The sequence below is a fragment of the Pollachius pollachius genome, assembly GCF_949987615.1.
Source record: "Pollachius pollachius genome assembly, chromosome: 13".
Classification (NCBI taxonomy): Eukaryota; Metazoa; Chordata; class Actinopteri; order Gadiformes; family Gadidae; genus Pollachius; species Pollachius pollachius.
This window is the reverse complement of record NC_136946.1, coordinates 8,101,797-8,124,237: the sequence shown is the minus strand read 5'-3', so window position 1 is coordinate 8,124,237 and position 22,441 is coordinate 8,101,797. Positions and strand designations below refer to the sequence as shown.

Genomic DNA, 22,441 nt, shown 5'->3' with positions numbered 1-22,441 from the left:
TAAGATCCTTCTATCGCTGCTCCATTGAGAGTGTGCTCGCCTACGGCCTCCTTTCATGGTATGGTAGCTGTTCTGCTGCAGACAGGAAGTCAAAGCAGAGGACTATAAAACCGCCCAAAACATCATCAACCAACAGCTACATACCATGGACACCATCTTCAACTCCCGATGCTTGCAGAAGACACATAACATTCTGAAAGATTCATTCCGACCTGCCAAGTATCTGTTTGGACTGCTGCCCTCAAGGAAACGTTACAGGCCCATCAGAGCAAGCACTACAAGATTCATGAACAGTTTCTATCCCAAAGCCATCACCATACTCAACTCTGACCTGAAAACAAACCCACTAGTTCTGACAGCATTAATCAGTGACATCCACACCTAATGCAATGCTCTGCACTTTATATATTTTGCACTACTGTTTCAAGGCATAAAATGGCACTGTGTTGATGGTATAGTGTATGATGACATGAGTGAATGAGATGATGAGAATGTATTATTTTATTTTATTGACTATTTATTATGCTACCTTTCCTTTTTTTTGATGAGTCCAGTACGTGAGTTCATTGAATTTCTTGCATTCCTGTGCAATGACAAATTAATCTAATCTAATTTAATAAGGAATGGCATGCATGTAGAGGGTGTAACCAGGATGGAATATTAAGTGTTCCAGAACAGAAAGGTGTCAGAGAATATGCCTCATAGCATGTAGAGACCAGGTATCTTGCAAATTGACATTCCATTTCTTTCGGCAGTTCAGGCTGGCCTTTCCAAAATAAATAAAAAATTAGAGGGCCAATCAGTACTATGTGCATGGAAAGTAGAGTAGAATAAGTAATTTAATTATTAGTTGGTTCCTATTTTAACACATCACTCACCAATAATGGAAAACAGGCGCACTCATGGCATCTTCTTTTGCTAACTATATTTTACTGAGGATATTCAGCACAGTATGTAATTCTAGAAATTCTACGTTTCGGCCTGGCGTTCTTTCAATACCAAAGGCTAAGGAGAAATCAGCAGGAGCGTTCTCCAATCGAGGACCCTAAATATGGAATAGTCTGCCACATGTAATCAGCGAAGCTCGCTGCCAAGTTATTCAAAGCAAAACTGAAAACCTACCTCACTCTTTCATTTGGCCCCTAGGGGTGCCCTCAGTTGCTGAGATAGTTGCTGATGATCGGCACTAGATTAGCAGTTACCTGTCTAATTCAGAATTCAATTGGTTTAAGCGTGTTGCTATGACTGCTACTCGATGCCTCGACTATCCTGACGGTCAACCGGCCAGCACCCCATCACCATAGACACCATTTACTTATTGTCTTAACTAAATTACTTTAAATGTTTGCTTGGATTAAGTTTTCTTCCATGCTAATTAAAGGAGTTTCTCGGGGGGCTAGGGCTGGTGGGGTCTCATCAATATATGGCCTGTTAAGCCCTTTGTGACTGTAAAGGTGATTAAGGGCTGTCCACATTTTTTTTGAAGGCAAGTCTATATCCAAATCTTGTTAATACCGCAGATTTAAACTTGGCATAATGCTAGTCTTTATATACAAAGTATGGTTGTAGTAATTAGTTATCAATCAGTTTGCTTTGGCTGTTTTGATTAGTTTTATGAATTGTGTAGGCCTATTTGTTACGGTAAATGTAGAAAAGTGAAGAATCAGGCAAACACAACTTGCACAATTGCCACAGTTTGATTGTAGAAATGATAAACATGACTATTTAAAATGATCAGAGAGCTACATAAGAACAAACAACTAAAAAGATAAATACAGCCTCTTTGACACGATTTTAACCTTCTCCCTCAATGTAGAAACTATCAGAAAATGACACTGCTATTATTTTTCAAATGTTGTATGGTAAAAAAAATGTCTAGCATGAATCATAATATGTGCATATTTATGTGCATGGTTATTATGTATAATGTACTTAAATAAACACAGAATTCGCTTTCACTTTCCTTTTCATTGGCTGTCCAAACAATAACATAATGACATCATTGTAGGTATTCATGAGGATGTCTTTCCATTTGTTGGACCACAAAATTTGCCTGAGGAATGTTTTGTGACGTATATAAGGCTGGGACGATAATATAGGGATTAAACCTGTCTGAAGCCGCGGAAGGACCGATCCATCCACGTAAAGGTTAACAATAAGACAAGACAATGTTTTTCTCTGATGGCGTATACGTTTCTTAGAATACAGCTTCTTACCATGGACACCATCTTCAATTCCTGATGCTTGCAGAAGACACATAATATTCTGAAAGACTCATTCCACCCTGCCAAGTATCTGTTTGGACTGCTGCCCTCAGGGAAACGTTACAGGCCCATCAGAACAAGCACTACAAGATTCATGAACACTTTCTATCCCAAAGCTATCACCATACTCAACTCTGACCTGAAAACAAACCCACTAGTTCTGACAGCATTAATCAGTGACATCCACACCTAATGCAATGCTCTGCACTTTATATATTTTGCACTACTGTTTCAAGGCATAAAATGGCACTGTGTTGATGGTATAGTGTATGATGACATGAGTGAATGAGATGATGAGAATGTATTATTTTATTTTATTGACTATTTATTATGCTACCTTTCTTTTTTTTTAATGAGTCCAGTACGTGAGTTCATTGAATTTCTTGCATTCCTGTGCAATGACAAATTAATCTAATCTATTTTAATAAGGGAGAATGGCATGCATGTAGAGGGTGTAACCAGGATGGAGTATTAAGTGTTCCAGAACAGAAAGGTGTCAGAGAATATGCCTCATAGCATGTAGAGACCAGGTATCTTGCAAGTTGACATTCCATTTCTTTCGGCAGTTCAGGCTGGCCTTTCCAAAATAAATAATAAATTAGAGGGCCAATCAGTACTATGTGCATGGAAAGTAGAGTAGAATAAGTAATTTAATTATTAGTTGGATCCTATTTTAACACATCACTCACCAATAATAGAAAACAGGCGCACTCATGGCATCTTCTTTTGCTAACTATATTTTACTGAGGATATTCAGCACAGTATGTAATTCTAGAAATTCTACGTTTCGGCCTGGCGTTCTTTCAATACCAAAGGCTAAGGAGAAATCAGCAGGAGTGTTCTCCAATCGAGGACCCTAAATATGGAATAGTCTGCCACATGCAATCAGCGAAGCTCGCTGCCAAGTTATTCAAAGCAAAACTGAAAACCTACCTCACTCTTTCATTTGGCCCCTAGGGGTGCCCTCAGTTGCTGAGATAGTTGCTGATGATCGGCACTAGATTAGCAGTTACCTGTCTAATTCAGAATTCAATTGGTTTAAGCATGTTGCTATGACTGCTACTCAATGCCTCGACTATCCTGACGGTCAACCGGCCAGCACCCCATCACCATAGACACCATTTACTTATTGTCTTAACTAAATTACTTTAAATGTTTGCTTGGATTAAGTTTTCTTCCATGCTAATTAAAGGAGTTTCTCGGGGGGCTAGGGCTGGTGGGGTCTCATCAATATATGGCCTGTTAAGCCCTTTGTGACTGTAAAGGTGATTAAGGGCTGGCCACATTTTTTTTGAAGGGAAGTCAATATCCAAATCTTGTTAATACCGCAGATTTAAACTTGGCATAATGCTAGTCTTTATATACAAAGTATGGTTGTAGTAATTAGTTATCAATCAGTTTGCTTTGGCTGTTTTGATTAGTTTTATGAATTGTGTAGGCCTATTTGTTATGGTAAATGTAGAAAAGTGAAGAATCAGGCAAACACAACTTGCACAATTGCCACAGTTTGATTGTAGAAATGATAAACATGACTATTTAAAATGATCAGAGAGCTGCATAAGAACAAACAACTAAAAAGATAAATACAGCCTCTTTGTCACGATGTTAACCTTCTCCCTCAATGTAGAAACTAACAGAAAATGACACTGCTATTATTTTTCAAATGTTGTATGGTAAAAAAAATGTATAGCATGAATCATAATATGTGCATATTTATGTGCATGGTTATTATGCATAATCTACTTAAATAAACACAGAATTTGCTTTCACTTTCCTTTTCATTGGCTGTCCAAACAATAACATAATGACATCATTGTTGGTATTCATGAGGATGTCTTTCCATTTGTTGGACCACAAAATTTGCCTGAGGAATGTTTTGTGACATATATAAGGCTGGGACGATAATGAAGGGATTAAACCTGTCTAAAGCCGCAGAAGGACCGATCCATCCACATAAAGGTTAACAATAAGACAAGACAATGATTTTCTTTGATGGCCTATACGTTTCTTAGAATACAGATTACAATTCATCAGAAGACAGATCAATAAATAAGAAGAAATCAAAAGGCGTATTTTTGTTTTGGGTAAGTACCTTAGTAGTTATTTTTGCCTGGATGTTTAGTGCTCCATTAACAAACGCTAAATGTGCTCTGTTACATGAAAATGGCATGAAAGTAAATTGACATAGCTTGAAAATAACTAGATATAGTGTTTCACTGAAAATTACAAATTTAACCCCCTACACATAATTGTTGGGCCAGTGCCATTGGCTTCATACCTTTGAAAAACCTTGGATAATAGCATTACCACAGTTAATATTAAAATATTCTAATTTGAAGAGCCAAACCGTTAACTGTTAAAACTATACAGTGAATTGCTTAAATGTATAATTTGTACATTTTCAGATAAATATATTGAAAAAAAAAATAAATAAATAAAAATAAAAAAATAAATAAAAGAATGACGCCAGCTGTGATAGAATGTGTTGCCTATGGAATGACCATTACTTTCAATGGATAAAATCGTATTTCATTGTAGAGCAGCACGAAACACATTGATTCGCTCTCGCCAACACACTGACAATTGACAGTCTTTACATAGCCGCTTCTCTCCATGCACCCTTGTTGGATGAGGGATGCCAGAAATACCAAAAACCTCTAACTGAATACAAGCTCGAAATCTCATCGAGTACTAATGCCAAAGTTTCCACCAATGTAAACATTGGGAAAGTCAATTTAATCTGTAAAATATACATTCTATGTTAAGTCAGTTAAACCTGCATTATATACACTCTATGTATATACAGTCTATTCTTCTACACTCCTAATTAGCGATTTGAATCCATTTTGAATGTTTGGAAATGTTGCTAATTTTTTATATGCTTGTTTTGATCACGAATATCAGTGCTGGGTTACCCCTTGATTGAATTTCAAGTGTCTGTCTGAAAACAACTATAGATAAGGCCAATCATAAGGTAAATCATAAGGTCAATCATGGCGTAGCCCAGCACTTGGCTGGGTTACGCCATGATTGAATTCCTTACAAAACAATAGGCCTTATCTACAGTTGTTTTCAGTTACGATGAGTCACTTCATGTCGTTTCATTCTTACAAAATGGCTGAGAAATTCAAAGAATCATCTACCAGAACATCTGTAGATGATTCTTCTTATTTCTCAGCAATTTCATTAGAATGAAACCGATTGAAGTGATTCATCGTAACTGAAAACAACTTTGATACATTAAGTCGTCCTGCACCTGATATATTCCCTATATGAGTTACGTCACATAGATTTTGGTGGTAATGATGGTAAAGACAACAACTCCCATGGCCTCACGTTCTTCACGGCGTCTCTAATTGTTTTGACTGAGTGACCGCTAGCAACAGAAATGGCAGATTATTAATTTAACAATATTTGCAGAATTCTTTTTTTCAGAACTTTGCTTTTTAAATGTAAAAATATACGATCAACTGATGACCTATTATAACTAGTTTCATTAAATCACATTATGCTTTATAGATTGCTCAACACAGGATGGCTGTGGAGCAATCCACCTCAGCCCTGCTAGTTGTAATGGGTAAGGCAACATATTAAATACAATTTCCTGACCGTTCCCTATAGATCTGCATGCTTTATTAATTAATGTTGGTATTTTATTTTAATGCAGATTAAGTTTGAGATTAGACATTCTCAGAAAATTAAAAAAATGATACATATTCACACATTTTTTATATACAATGGTAATTAATACTTATACAAAATTGTTTAATATTCATAGAACTATATATTTGGTGTGTATACATGAAGTACCAAGAAATAATCAAATTATATGAAAAACAGGTGTCATTATGGCTACCCTTGCTGACATGTCACATACATATTCAACTGGATCTCCAACAACGTTTGGGGTATTGAACACCACCCCAAACACTACAAACAGTCCATCAACTCCAACCTCAGTGCCCTGTTTTAAGTTGAAGGCTACAATATCAAAGCCTTTCACTGAAGAGCTAACAAACCAAACAACTGCAGAGTTTCAAGAACTGCAAACAACTGTTGTGACATCTGTAAGTTGTTATCCTTTTTACTTGAAGTCTTTTGTTCTCCTTTTTTTGCAGGTTATTCTTCGATACCATTCCTGTGCATTCCATATAAATGGATTCGTTCAGTGTGTTTGCCATATTTGTCATTGTGGTTTTCTTTCTTCTGCTGAAGCCTTTTGCAGTTCTGGTCTTATGAGCAGTAATTGGATACAGTAATACACTTTATTATTCCAAAACCCTGTACAGAGTTTATTTGGATTTCATACAGTCATGAATTGAGATTTCATTGATTCAAACATTTAGTTTCAAAGGGATTTTAACTAATTCTATCCATTTTAAAGGGGTTGTAAATGTTTTAAACTTTTGTATGGTCTTCCCATAGTGTGATGGGATCTTCCGGGGAAGCTATGGCTTTATTTTCATCACCACTTTTGTCCTGGAATTCTGGTAAATTGTCTTCTTAAATAACCAAATTTTCCATCTACACATATTTTATTCATTATGCTTAATTTCTGAAAAGCTGTAATTGTACCAATGTACTTTAGGGTTAATCACAACGCACAATGATAAAGGCTAATTGAAATGATCTAAACAATAATATTCAGATCCAGGCATCATAGGGTCAAAGAAAAAGTTATGTTGTGTATGCCTTATGAGCTAAACATGATGGTATCTGTTCCCCAACTGTAAGCTACAGCATGAAGCTTTCAAGTTGTATTTAAGTTGAATGGTCGCATCATGATGGCAATCTGTTTTTCAGCCCGTCCACCAATGGAAATACTACAATGGAGGTGGTGCTTCTTTTCAATATCACAGCATCACCTGAAGTGACCATTTCAACTGCCGATGTACTGGGTACCATGACGACGGCGGCAGCCAACACCTCTGTTGGCGGAATCTCCTTTGATCCTGAATCTGTGGTTGTCACAGGTATGGTCACACTATTTGATCCAATGATAAAAGTAACAGCACTTTGCTCATAGCAAATAACTTGTCGTTCAAGTATGTCGCTTTTCCCTGATTCTTGCGCTTATGCGTGTACAAATACATTGTTACAAGTAAAATGTTCCTTCTCAGAAACGCCAACTCCAACGACAGCAGCAACAACAACTCCAGCTACAGCACCCTCAGTTCCAACTACAAATCATTTTGTCAAAGGTATGGTCATACTTTAGATATTTGATCCTATAATGAAAGTAACAGCTCTTTGCTCATAACAAAAAACTTATCGCTCAAGAATGTCGGTTTTCCGTGATACGTGAGCTTATGCGTGTACAAAAACATAGTTAGAAGTAACATGTTCTTTCTCAGAAACGCCAACTTCAATGACAGCGGCTACAACAACTACGCCAACTCAAGCTACAGCACCCTCAGTTCCAACTACAGATTATTTTATCACAGGTATGGTCACACTTACCGTATTTGATCCTATGATAAAAGTAACAGCACTTTGCTCATAACAAATAACATCAAGTTCAAGTACTTTTCCCTGATTCTTGCGCTTATGCATGTACAAATGCATACGGTACAATTTCCTGTCCCTTTGATTGCATTGGGACATTAGAGACAGTGTTGTTTGTTAAAAGAAACTTGTTTTGCAGGTGAAACCACAGAAAACTCTGTTGCTGATGGTGAAGTCCGTCTGGTCAATGGAGGGAACAGCTCCTGCTCTGGCAGGGTGGAGATTTTTATCAAGGGCCAGTGGGGCACAGTTTGTGACGATGGCTGGGACCTTCCAGATGCCCAGGTTGTGTGTAGACAGCTGGGCTGTGGGAGGGGGCTTTCTGCAGAAGCTAGAGCCCGTTTTGGACAAGGACGAGGGCTCATCCTCTTGGATGACATCAACTGTAACGGGAATGAATCAAACCTCACACAGTGTGGCCACAGTGGGCTGGGGTCCCACAACTGCCGTCACCATGAAGACGCCGGTGTTATCTGTGAAGGTAATAAACACAAGGAATCTGTGGGTGCCTGTCATGAGCTTTGTCATCTGCCATGGCTAACTTCTATCTTTTAACTTCCTCCAATTAATCATACTCATGTCGTGGCCGTTTTGGTTCCATCTTTGTTCTAAACGAGCTGGCTGGGGGAACTGAATGCGGAATTCCACATTCAGTTCCCTCTCTCAGATTGTTTAAGTTTTCCTTCTTTAGGGAGACATTTGCATGTCGTCGAATGTCATCTCAGTATAATAAACTGTTACGGCACATTTTTAACGAATGTTATGAGTGGAAACTCGAAGAGGGCAGTGCCTGGTTGATGATCTGTTATTTAAGAGCAGAATATGTTGAAATGTACAACTTCCTGTTCCTTTGGTAACATTGGGCCAGTAGAAGCAGTCTTGTTGGTTAACAGAGACTTGTTTTGTAGGTGAAACCGCAGAAAACTCTGTTGCTGATGGTGAAGTCCGTCTGGTCAATGGAGGGAACAGCCCCTGCTCTGGCAGGGTGGAGATCTTTATCCAGGGCCAGTGGGGCACAGTTTGTGACGATGGCTGGGACCTTCCAGATGCCCAGGTGGTGTGTAGACAGCTGGGCTGTGGGAGGGGGCTGTCTGCAGAAGCTAGAGCCCGTTTTGGACAAGGACAAGGGCTCATCCTCTTGGATGATATCAATTGTAGCGGGAATGAATCAAACCTCACACAGTGTGGCCACAGTGGGCTGGGGTCCCACAACTGCCGTCACCATGAAGACGCCGGTGTTATCTGTGAAGGTAATAAACACAAGGAATCTGTGGTTGCCTGTCATGAGCTTTGTCTTCTGCCATGGCTAACTTCTATCTTTTAACTTCCTCCAATTAATCATACTCATGTCGTGGCCGTTTTGGTTCCATCTTTGTTCTAAACGAGCTGGCTGGGGGAACTGAATGCGGAATTCCACATTCAGTTCCCTCTCTCAGATTGTTTAAGTTTTCCGTCTTTAGGGAGACATTTGCATGTCGTCGAATGTCATCTCAGTATAATAAACTGTTACGGCACATTTTTAACAAATGTTATGAGTGGAAACTCGAAGAGGGCGGTGCCTGGTTGATGATCTGTTATTTAAGAGCAGAATATGTTGAAATGTACAACTTCTTGTTCCTTTGGTAACCTTGGGCCAGTAGAAGCCGTCTTGTTGGTTAACAGAGACTTGTTTTGTAGGTGAAACCGGAGAAAACTCTGTTGCTGACGGTGAAGTCCGTCTGGTCAATGGAGGGGACAGCTCCTGCTCTGGCAGGGTGGAGATCTTTATCCAGGGCCAGTGGGGCACAGTTTGTGACGATGGCTGGGACCTTCCAGATGCCCAGGTGGTGTGTAGACAGCTGGGCTGTGGGAGGGGGCTGTCTGCAGAAGCAAGAGCCCATTTTGGACAAGGACAAGGGCTCATCCTCTTGGATGATATCAATTGTAGCGGGAATGAATCAAACCTCACACAGTGTCGCCACAGTGGGCTGGGGTCCCACAACTGCCGTCACCATGAAGACGCCGGTGTTATCTGTGAAGGTAATAAACACAAGGAACCTGTGGGTACCTGTCATGAGCTTTGTCTTCTGCCATGGCTAACATCTATCTCTTAACTTCGTCCAATTAATCATACTCATGTCGTGGCCGTTTTGGTTCCATCTTTGTTCTAAACGAGCTGGCTGGGAGAACTGAATGCGGAATTCCACACTCAGTTCCCTCTCTGAGTTTGTTTGAGTTTTCCTTCTTTAGGGAGACATTTGCATGTCGTTGAATGTCATCTCAGTATAATAAACGTTGCATTACATTTTAAATGAATGTTATGAGTTGAAACTCGAAGAGGACGTTACCTGGTTGATTATCTGTTATTTAAGAGCAAAATATGTTGAAATGTACAACTTCCTGTTCCTTTGGTCGCATTGGGCCAGTAGAAGCAGTCTTGTGGGTTAACATCAGTGATGGGAATGACAGCGTTATAAATAACGGCATTACTAACAGCGTTACTTTTTTCAGTAACAAGTAATCTAAGAGACTACCCTTCCCACCATCATAAAGCTGTTACCATTACTTCCAAAAAATGCGGCGCATTTCTATAATTGAAGCAGTTTTTTCATCAGACCAACTAGTTCTCTCTCTCTCTCTCTCTCTTTTCACGCTTCTTCCTTGGTTAGTTGGCACAAGCATTAATCGCATTAATGATAACAATTGGCTGAGGTAGAGTAACATGTCACAGTAAGCCAATCAGAGGTAGAGTTGGGCGGGTGTTGTTTACACATATTCGAACGCACGCATAGTCGGACACCCAACGGCACAAGTGAGTCAATGAGAAACAGGAATGGCGAGCCCAAATAATCCAAAAGACAGCCTTCTTTAAATGGGAGTGTAGCCATTACTTTTCCCTCCAAGAAATTAAAGGAACAAGCTTAATCTTGTAATGTACATTATGCACTGGACAAAATATTTCCGTGCATGAACATGCATATGTATTTTGAGTTCCGTTAAAGAGGGATGGAGGTTGACGTTGGGTCCAAATTATTTGACACATTTGATCATTTAAAAATGTACTTGAAAGTAACGTAATAGTAACGCAATAGTTACTTTCCAGAGTAACTAGTTACTTTTATAATTTGTAACCGAGCAACAACTTTAGTTTCTTTTTGGGCAAAGTAACTAGTAACTGTAACTAATTACTTTTTTAAAGTAACTTGCCCAACACTGATTACAAGTAACATGTTCCATCTCAGAAACGCCAACTTCAACGACAGCAGCAACAACTACACCAACTCCAGCTACAGCACCCTCAGTTCCAACTACAGATTATTTTGTCACAGGTATGGTCACACTTTCCATATCTGATCCTATGATAAAAGTAACAGCACTTTGCTCATAACAAATATATTGTCGATCATCTGCTATTTAAGAGCAAAATATGTTGAAATGTACAAGTTCCTGTTCCTTTGGTAACATTGGGCCAGTAGAAGCAGTCTTGTTGGTTAACAGAGACTTGTTTTGTAGGTGAAACCACAGAAAACTCTGTTGCTGATGGTGAAGTCCGTCTGGTCAATGGAGGGAACAGCTCCTGCTCTGGCAGGGTGGAGATCTTTATCCAGGGCCAGTGGGGCACAGTTTGTGACGATGGCTGGGACCTTCCAGATGCCCAGGTGGTGTGTAGACAGCTGGGCTGTGGGAGGGGGCTGTCTGCAGAAGCTAGAGCCCGTTTTGGACAAGGACAAGGGCTCATCCTCTTGGATGATATCAATTGTAGCGGGAATGAATCAAACCTCACACAGTGTGGCCACAGTGGGCTGGGGTCCCACAACTGCCGTCACCATGAAGACGCCGGTGTTATCTGTGAAGGTAATAAACACAAGGAACCTGTGGGTAACTGTCATTAGCTTTGTCTTCTGCCATGGCTAACATCTATCTCTTAACTTCCTCCAATTATTCATACTCATGTCGTGGCCGTTTTGGTTCCATCTTTGTTCTAAACAAGAGCTGTCTGGCAGACCTGAATGCGGAATTCCACACTCAGTTCCCTCTCTCAGCTTGTTTGAGTTTTCCTTCTTTAGGGAGACATTTGCATGTCGCCGAATGTCTTCTCAGTATAATAAACGTTGCATTACATTTTTAATGAATGTTATGAGTTGAAACTCGAAGAGGATGCCTGGTTGATTATCTGTTATTTAAGAGCAAAATATGTTGAAATGTACAACTTCCTGTTCCTTTGGTCGCATTGGGCCAGTAGAAGCAGTCTTGTGGGTTAACAGCACTGATGGGAATTACGGCGTTATAAATAACGGCAATACTCACAGCGTTACTTTTTTCAGTAACAAGTAATCTAACAGACTGCACTTCCGACCATCATAACGCTGTTACCATTACTTCCAAAAAATGTGGCGCATTTCTATAATTGAAGCAGTTTTTTCATCAGACCAACTAGTTCTCTGTCTCTCTCTCTTTACGCTTCTTCCTTGGTTAGTTGGCACAAGCATTAATCGCATTAATGATAACAATTGGCTGAGGTAGAGTAACATGTCACGGTAAGCCAATCAGAGGTAGAGTTGGGCGGGTGTTGTTTACACATATTCGAACGCACGCATAGTCGGACACACAACGGCACAAGTGAGTCAATGAGAAACAGGAATGGCGAGCCCAAATAATCCAAAAGACAGCCTTCTTTAAATGGGAGTGTAGCCATTACTTTTCCCTCCAAGAAATTAAAGGAACGAGCCTAATCTTGAAATGTACATTATGCACTGGACAAAATATTTCCGTGCATGAACATGCATATGTATTTTGAGTTCCGTTACAGAGGGATGGAGGTGGACGTTGGGTCCAAATTATTTGACACATTTGATCATTTAAAAATGTACTTGAAAGTAACGCAATAGTAACGCAATAGTTACTTTCCAGAGTAACTAGTTACTTTTATAATTTGTAACCGAGTAACTACTTTAGTTTCTTTTTGGGCGAAGTAACTAGTAACTGTAACTAATTAGTATTTTAAAGTAACTTGCCCAACACTGATTACAAGTAACATGTTCCATCTCAGAAACGCCAACTTCAACGACAGCAGCAACAACAACTACGCCAACTCCAGCTACAGCACCCTCAGTTCCAACTACAGATTATTTAGTCACAGGTATGGTCACACTTTCCATATCTGATCCTATGATAAAAGTAACAGCACTTTGCTCATAACAAATATATTGTCGATCATCTGCTATTTAAGAGCAAAATATGTTGAAATGTACAACTTCCTGTTCCTTTGATAACATTGGGCCAGTAGAAGCAGTCTTGTTGGTTAACAGAGACTTGTTTTGTAGGTGAAACCGCAGAAAACTCTGTTGCTGATGGTGAAGTCCGTCTGGTCAATGGAGGGAACAGCCCCTGCTCTGGCAGGGTGGAGATCTTTATCCAGGGCCAGTGGGGCACAGTTTGTGACGATGGCTGGGACCTACCAGATGCCCAAGTGGTGTGTAGACAGCTGGGCTGTGGGAGGGGGCTGTCTGCAGAAGCTAGAGCCCGTTTTGGACAAGGACAAGGGCTCATCCTCTTGGATGATATCAATTGTAGCGGGAATGAATCAAACCTCACACAGTGTGGCCACAGTGGGCTGGGGTCCCACAACTGCCGTCACCATGAAGACGCCGGTGTTATCTGTGAAGGTAATAAACACAAGGAATCTGTGGGTGCCTGTCATGAGCTTTGTCTTCTGCCATGGCTAACTTCTATCTTTTAACTTCCTCCAATTAATCATACTCATGTCGTGGCCGTTTTGGTTCCATCTTTGTTCTAAACGAGCTGGCTGGGGGAACTGAATGCGGAATGCCACATTCAGTTCCCTCTCTCAGATTGTTTAAGTTTTCCTTCTTTAGGGAGACATTTGCATGTCGTCGAATGTCATCTCAGTATAATAAACTGTTACGGCACATTTTTAACGAATGTTATGAGTGGAAACTCGAAGAGGGCGGTGCCTGGTTGATGATCTGTTATTTAATAGCAGAATATGTTGAAATGTACAACTTCTTGTTCCTTTGGTAACCTTGGGCCAGTAGTAGCCGTCTTGTGGGTTAACAGAGACTTGTTTTGTAGGTGAAACCGGAGAAAACTCTGTTGCTGACGGTGAAGTCCGTCTGGTCAATGGAGGGGACAGCTCCTGCTCTGGCAGGGTGGAGATCTTTATCCAGGGCCAGTGGGGCACAGTTTGTGACGATGGCTGGGACCTTCCAGATGCCCAGGTGGTGTGTAGACAGCTGGGCTGTGGGAGGGGGCTGTCTGCAGAAGCTAGAGCCCGTTTTGGACAAGGACAAGGGCTCATCCTCTTGGATGATATCAATTGTAGCGGGAATGAATCAAACCTCACACAGTGTGGCCACAGTGGGCTGGGGTCCCACAACTGCCGTCACCATGAAGACGCCGGTGTTATCTGTGAAGGTAATAAACACAAGGAACCTGTGGGTACCTGTCATGAGCTTTGTCTTCTGCCATGGCTAACATCTATCTCTTAACTTCGTCCAATTAATCATACTCATGTCGTGGCCGTTTTGGTTCCATCTTTGTTCTAAACGAGCTGGCTGGGAGAACTGAATGCGGAATTCCACACTCAGTTCCCTCTCTGAGCTTGTTTGAGTTTTCCTTCTTTAGGGAGACATTTGCATGTCGTCGAATGTCATCTCAGTATAATAAACGTTGCATTACATTTTAAATGAATGTTATGAGTTGAAACTCGAAGAGGACGTTGCCTGGTTGATTATCTGTTATTTAAGAGCAAAATATGTTGTAATGTACAACTTCCTGTTCCTTTGGTCGCATTGGGCCAGTAGAAGCAGTCTTGTGGGTTAACATCAGTGATGGGAATGACAGCGTTATAAATAACGGCATTACTAACGGCGTTACTTTTTTCAGTAACAAGTAATCTAAGAGACTACCCTTCCCACCATCATAAAGCTGTTACCATTACTTCCAAAAAATGCGGCGCATTTCTATAATTGAAGCAGTTTTTTCATCAGACCAACTAGTTCTCTCTCTCTCTTTATGCTTCTTCCTTGGTTAGTTGGCACAAGCATTAATCACATTAATGATAACAATTGGCTGAGGTAGAGTAACATGTCACGGTAAGCCAATCAGAGGTAGAGTTGGGCGGGTGTTGTTTACACATATTCGAACGCACGCATAGTCGGACACACAACGGCACAAGTGAGTCAATGAGAAACAGGAATGGCGAGCCCAAATAATCCAAAAGACAGCCTTCTTTAAATGGGAGTGTAGCCATTACTTTTCCCTCCAAGAAATTAAAGGAACAAGCTTAATCTTGAAATGTACATTATGCACTGGACAAAATATTTCCGTGCATGAACATGCATATGTATTTTGAGTTCCGTTACAGAGGGATGGAGGTGGACGTTGGGTCCAAATTATTTGACACATTTGATCATTTAAAAATGTACTTGAAAGTAACGCAATAGTAACGCAATAGTTACTTTCCAGAGTAACTAGTTACTTTTATAATTTGTAACCGAGTAACTACTTTAGTTTCTTTTTGGGCGAAGTAACTAGTAACTGTAACTAATTAGTATTTTAAAGTAACTTGCCCAACACTGATTACAAGTAACATGTTCCATCTCAGAAACGCCAACTTCAACGACAGCAGCAACAACAACTACGCCAACTCCAGCTACAGCACCCTCAGTTCCAACTACAGATTATTTAGTCACAGGTATGGTCACACTTTCCATATCTGATCCTATGATAAAAGTAACAGCACTTTGCTCATAACAAATATATTGTCGATCATCTGCTATTTAAGAGCAAAATATGTTGAAATGTACAACTTCCTGTTCCTTTGGTAACATTGGGCCAGTAGAAGCAGTCTTGTTGGTTAACAGAGACTTGTTTTGTAGGTGAAACCGCAGAAACCTCTGTTGCTGATGGTGAAGTCCGTCTGGTCAATGGAGGGAACAGCCCCTGCTCTGGCAGGGTGGAGATCTTTATCCAGGGCCAGTGGGGCACAGTTTGTGACGATGGCTGGGACCTTCCAGATGCCCAGGTGGTGTGTAGACAGCTGGGCTGTGGGAGGGGGCTGTCTGCAGAAGCTAGAGCCCGTTTTGGACAAGGACAAGGGCTCATCCTCTTGGATGATATCAATTGTAGCGGGAATGAATCAAACCTCACACAGTGTCGCCACAGTGGGCTGGGGTCCCACAACTGCCGTCACCATGAAGACGCCGGTGTTATCTGTGAAGGTAATAAACACAAGGAATCTGTGGTTGCCTGTCATGAGCTTTGTCTTCTGCCATGGCTAACTTCTATCTTTTAACTTCCTCCAATTAATCATACTCATGTCGTGGCCGTTTTGGTTCCATCTTTGTTCTAAACGAGCTGGCCGGGGGAACTGAATGCGGAATTCCACATTCAGTTCCCTCTCTCAGATTGTTTAAGTTTTCCTTCTTTAGGGAGACATTTGCATGTCGTCGAATGTCATCTCAGTATAATAAACTGTTACGGCACATTTTTAACAAATGTTATGAGTGGAAACTCGAAGAGGGCGGTGCCTGGTTGATGATCTGTTATTTAAGAGCAGAATATGTTGAAATGTACAACTTCTTGTTCCTTTGGTAACCTTGGGCCAGTAGAAGCCGTCTTGTTGGTTAACAGAGACTTGTTTTGTAGGTGAAACCGGAGAAAACTCTGTTGCTGACGGTGAAGTCCGTCTGGTCAATGGAGGGGACAGCTCCTGCTCTGGCAGGGTGGAGATCTTTATCCAGGGCCAGTGGGGCACAGTTTGTGACGATGGCTGGGACCTTCCAGATGCCCAGGTGGTGTGTAGACAGCTGGGCTGTGGGAGGGGGCTGTCTGCAGAAGCAAGAGCCCGTTTTGGACAAGGACAAGGGCTCATCCTCTTGGATGATATCAATTGTAGCGGGAATGAATCAAACCTCACACAGTGTCGCCACAGTGGGCTGGGGTCCCACAACTGCCGTCACCATGAAGACGCCGGTGTTATCTGTGAAGGTAATAAACACAAGGAACCTGTGGGTACCTGTCATGAGCTTTGTCTTCTGCCATGGCTAACATCTATCTCTTAACTTCGTCCAATTAATCATACTCATGTCGTGGCCGTTTTGGTTCCATCTTTGTTCTAAACGAGCTGGCTGGGAGAACTGAATGCGGAATTCCACACTCAGTTCCCTCTCTGAGCTTGTTTGAGGGTTCCTTCTTTAGGGAGACATTTGCATTTCGTCGAATTTCATCTCAGTATAATAAACGTTGCATTACATTTTAAATGAATGTTATGAGTTGAAACTCGAAGAGGACGTTGCCTGCTTGATTATCTGTTATTTAAGAGCAAAATATGTTGTAATGTACAACTTCCTGTTCCTTTGGTCGCATTGGGCCAGTAGAAGCAGTCTTGTGGGTTAACATCAGTGATGGGAATGACAGCGTTATACATAACGGCATTACTAACGGCGTTACTTTTTTCAGTAACAAGTAATCTAAGAGACTACCCTTCCCACCATCATAAAGCTGTTACCATTACTTCCAAAAAATGCGGCGCATTTCTATAATTGAAGCAGTTTTTTCATCAGACCAACTAGTTCTCTCTCTGTCTCTCTCTCTTTTCACGCTTCTTCCTTGGTTAGTTGGCACAAGCATTAATCGCATTAATGATAACAATTGGCTGAGGTAGAGTAACATGTCACGGTAAGCCAATCAGAGGTAGAGTTGGGCGGGTGTTGTTTACACATATTCGAACGCACGCATAGTCGGACACACAACGGCACAAGTGAGTCAATGAGAAACAGGAATGGCGAGCCCAAATAATCCAAAAGACAGCCTTCTTTAAATGGGAGTGTAGCCATTACTTTTCCCTCCAAGAAATTAAAGGAACAAGCTTAATCTTGTAATGCACATTATGCCCTGGACAAAATATTTCCGTGCATGAACATGCATATGTATTTTGAGTTCCGTTAAAGAGGGATGGAGGTTGACGTTGGGTCCAAATTATTTGACACATTTGATCATTTAAAAATGTACTTGAAAGTAACGTAATAGTAACGCAATAGTTACTTTCCAGAGTAACTAGTTACTTTTATAATTTGTAACCGAGCAACTACTTTAGTTTCTTTTTGGGCAAAGTAACTAGTAACTGTAACTAATTACTTCTTTAAAGTAACTTGCCCAACACTGATTACAAGTAACATGTTCCATCTCAGAAACGCCAACTTCAACGACAGCAGAAACAAATACACCAACTCCAGCTACAGCACCCTCAGTTCCAACGACAGATTATTTTGTCACAGGTATGGTCACACTTTCCATATCTGATCCTATGATAAAAGTAACAGCACTTTGCTCATAACAAATATATTGTCGATCATCTGCTATTTAAGAGCAAAATATGTTGAAATGTACAACTTCCTGTTCCTTTGGTAACATTGGGCCAGTAGAAGCAGTCTTGTTGGTTAACAGAGACTTGTTTTGTAGGTGAAACCGCAGAAACCTCTGTTGCTGATGGTGAAGTCCGTCTGGTCAATGGAGGGAACAGCCCCTGCTCTGGCAGGGTGGAGATCTTTATCCAGGGCCAGTGGGGCACAGTTTGTGACGATGGCTGGGACCTTCCAGATGCCCAGGTGGTGTGTAGACAGCTGGGCTGTGGGAGGGGGCTTACTGCAGAAGCTAGAGCCCGTTTTGGACAAGGACAAGGGCTCATCCTCTTGGATGATATCGATTGTAGCGGGAATGAATCAAACCTCACACAGTGTGGCCACAGTGGGCTGGGGTCCCACAACTGCCGTCACCATGAAGACGCCGGTGTTATCTGTGAAGGTAATAAACACAAGGAACCTGTGGGTGCCTGTCATGAGCTTTGTCTTCTGCCATGGCTAACTTCTATCTTTTAACTTCCTCCAAATAATCATACTCATGTCGTGGCCGTTTTGGTTCCATCTTTGTTCTAAACGAGCTGGCTGGGAGAACTGAATGCGGAATTCCACATTCAGTTCCCTCTCTCAGATTGTTTAAGTTTTCCTTCTTTAGGGAGACATTTGCATGTCGTCGAATGTCATCTCAGTATAATAAACTGTTACGGCACATTTTTAACGAATGTTATGAGTGGAAACTCGAAGAGGGCGGTGCCTGGTTGATGATCTGTTATTTAAGACCAAAATATGTTGAAATGTACAACTTCCTGTTCCTTTGGTAACCTTGGGCCAGTAGAAGCCGTCTTGTTGGTTAACAGAGACTTGTTTTGTAGGTGAAACCGGAGAAAACTCTGTTGCTGACGGTGAAGTCCGTCTGGTCAATGGAGGGAACAGCTCCTGCTCTGGCAGGGTGGAGATCTTTATCCAGGGCCAGTGGGGCACAGTTTGTGACGATGGCTGGGACCTTCCAGACGCCCAGGTGGTGTGTAGACAGGTGGGCTGTGGGAGGGGGCTGTCTGCAGAAGCTAGAGCCCGTTTTGGACAAGGACAAGGGCTCATCCTCTTGGATGATATCAATTGTAGCGGGAATGAATCAAACCTCACACAGTGTGGCCACAGTGGGCTGGGGTCCCACAACTGCCGTCACCATGAAGACGCCGGTGTTATCTGTGAAGGTAATAAACACAAGGAACCTGTGGGTGCCTGTCATGAGCTTTGTCTTCTGCCATGGCTAACATCTATCTCTTAACTTCCTCCAATTATTCATACTCATGTCGTGGCCGTTTTGGTTCCATCTTTGTTCTAAACAAGAGCTGTCTGGCAGAACTGAATGCGGAATTCCACACTCAGTTCCCTCTCTCAGCTTGTTTGAGTTTTCCTTCTTTAGGGAGACATTTGCATGTCGCCGAATGTCTTCTCAGTATAATAAACGTTGCATTACATTTTAAATGAATGTTATGAGTTGAAACTCGAAGAGGATACCTGGTTGATTATCTGTTATTTAAGAGCAAAATATGTTGAAATGTACAACTTCCTGTTCCTTTGGTCGCATTGGGCCAGTAGAAGCAGTCTTGTGGGTTAACAGCACTGATGGGAATTACGGCGTTTTAAATAACGGCAATACTAATGGCGTTACTTTTTTCAGTAACAAGTAATCTAACAGACTGCACTTCCGACCATGATAACGCTGTTACTATTACTTCCAAAAAATGTGGCGCATTTCTATAATTGAAGCAGTTTTTTCATCAGACCAACTAGTTCTCTCTCTCTCTCTTTTTACGCTTCTTCCTTGGTTAGTTGGCACAAGCATTAATCGCATTAATGATAACAATTGGCTGAGGTAGAGTAACATTTCACGGTAAGCCAATCAGAGGTAGAGTTGGGCGGGTGTTGTTGACACATATTCGAACGCACGCATAGTCGGACACACAACGGCACAAGTGAGTCAATGAGAAACAGGAATGGCGAGCCCAAATAATCCAAAAGACAGCCTTCTTTAAATGGGAGTGTAGCCATTACTTTTCCCTCCAAGAAATTAAAGGAACAAGCTTAATCTTGAAATGTACATTATGCCCTGGACAAAATATTTCCGTGCATGAACATGCATATGTATTTTGAGTTCCGTTACAGAGGGATGGAGGTTGACGTTGGGTCCAAATTATTTGACACATTTAAAAATGTACTTGAAAGTAACGCAATAGTAATGCAATAGTTACTTTCCAGAGTATCTAGTTACTTTTATAATTTGTAACCGAGTAACTACTTTAGTTTCTTTTTGGGCGAAGTAACTAGTAACTGTAACTAATTACTTTTTTAAAGTAACTTGCCCAACACTGATTACAAGTAAAATGTTCCATCTCAGAAACGCCAACTTCAACGACAGCAGCAACAACAACCACGCCAACTCCAGCTACAGCACCCTCAGTTCCAACGACAGATTATTTTGTCACAGGTATGGTCACACTTTCCATATCTGATCCTATGATAAAAGTAACGGCACTTTGCTCATAACAAATATATTGTCGATCATCTGCTATTTCAGAGCAAAATATGTTGAAATGTACAACTTCCTGTTCCTTTGGTAACATTGGGCCAGTAGAAGCAGTCTTGTTGGTTAACAGAGACTTGTTTTGTAGGTGAAACCACAGAAAACTCTGTTGCTGATGGTGAAGTCCGTCTGGTCAATGGAGGGAACAGCTCCTGCTCTGGCAGGGTGGAGATCTTTATCCAGGGCCAGTGGGGCACAGTTTGTGACGATGGTTGGGACCTTCCAGATGCACAGGTGGTGTGTAGACAGCTGGGCTGTGGGAGGGGGCTGTCTGCAGAAGCTAGAGCCCGTTTTGGACAAGGACAAGGGCTCATCCTCTTGGATGATATCAATTGTAGCGGGAATGAATCAAACCTCACACAGTGTGGCCACAGTGGGCTGGGGTCCCACAACTGCCGTCACCATGAAGACGCCGGTGTTATCTGTGAAGGTAATAAACACAAGGAACCTGTGGGTACCTGTCATGAGCTTTGTCTTCTGCCATGGCTAACATCTATCTTTTAACTTCCTCCAATTATTTATACTCATGTCGTGGCCGTTTTGGTTCCATCTTTGTTCTAAACAAGAGCTGTCTGGCAGAACTGAATGCGGAATTCCACACTCAGTTCCCTCTCTCAGCTTGTTTGAGTTTTCCTTCTTTAGGGAGACATTTGCATGTCGCCGAATGTCATCTCAGTATAATAAACGTTGCATTACATTTTAAATGAATGTTATGAGTTGAAACTCGAAGAGGATGCCTGGTTGATTATCTGTTATTTAAGAGCAAAATATGTTGAAATGTACAACTTCCTGTTGTACATTTCAAGCAGTTTTTTCATCAGACCAACTAGTTCTCTCCCCCTCTCTCTCTTTACGCTTCTTCCTTGGTTAGTTGGCACAAGCATTAATCGCATTAATGATAACAATTGGCTGAGGTAGAGTAACATTTCACGGTAAGCCAATCAGAGGTAGAGTTGGGCGGGTGTTGTTTACACATATTTGAACGCACGCATAGTCGGACACCCAACGGCACAAGTGAGTCAATGAGAAACAGCAATGGCGAGCCCAAATAATCCAAAAGACAGCCTTCTTTAAATGGGAGTATAGCCATTACTATTCCCTCCAAGAGATTAAAGGAACGAGTTTAATCTTGAAATGCACATTATGCCCTGGACAAAATATTTCCTTGCATGAACATGCATATGTATTTTGTGTTTCGCTAAAGAGGGATGGAGGTGGACGTTGGGTCCAAATTATTTGACACATTTGATCATCTAAAAATGCACTTGAAAGTAACGCAATAGTAACGCAAAAGTTACTTTCCAGAGTAACTAGTTACTTTTATAATTTTTAACCGAGTAACTACTTTAGTTTCTTTTTGGGAGAAGTAACTAGTAACTGTCACTAATTACTTTTTTAAAGTAACTTGCCCAACACTGATTACAAGTAACATGTTCCTTCTCAGAAACGCCAACTTCAACGACAGCAGCAACAACAACTACGCCAACTCCAGCTACAGCACCCTCAGTTCCAACTACAGGTTATTTTGTCAAATGTGTGGTCACACTTTCCATATTTGATCCTATGATAAAAGTAACAACAGTTTGTTCATAACAAATAACTTGTCGCTCAAGTATGTCGCTTTTCCCTGATTCTTACGGTCATGCATTTACAAATACATAGTTACCAGCAACATGTTTCTTCTCAGAAACGCCAATCCCAACAGCAACTCCAACGACAGCAAC

General features: G+C 41.3%; 1 protein-coding gene across 1 annotated transcript; it reads left to right on the top strand.

The window, feature by feature from the left end:
* Positions 1-7,167: 7,167 nt before the first annotated feature.
* Positions 7,168-21,221, top strand: LOC307084855 (scavenger receptor cysteine-rich domain-containing protein DMBT1-like; the record flags this gene model as incomplete). The annotated part of the gene is made up of 12 exons (XM_079749358.1): positions 7,168-7,237; positions 7,909-8,250; positions 8,678-9,019; positions 9,447-9,788; positions 11,298-11,603; positions 13,085-13,414; positions 13,842-14,183; positions 15,686-15,817; positions 16,455-16,586; positions 18,270-18,575; positions 19,003-19,344; positions 20,818-21,221. 12 exons carry the CDS (start codon positions 7,168-7,170, stop codon positions 21,219-21,221), a joined length of 3,390 nt encoding a protein of 1,129 aa, XP_079605484.1.
* Between the last annotated feature and the right edge of the window lie 1,220 nt (positions 21,222-22,441).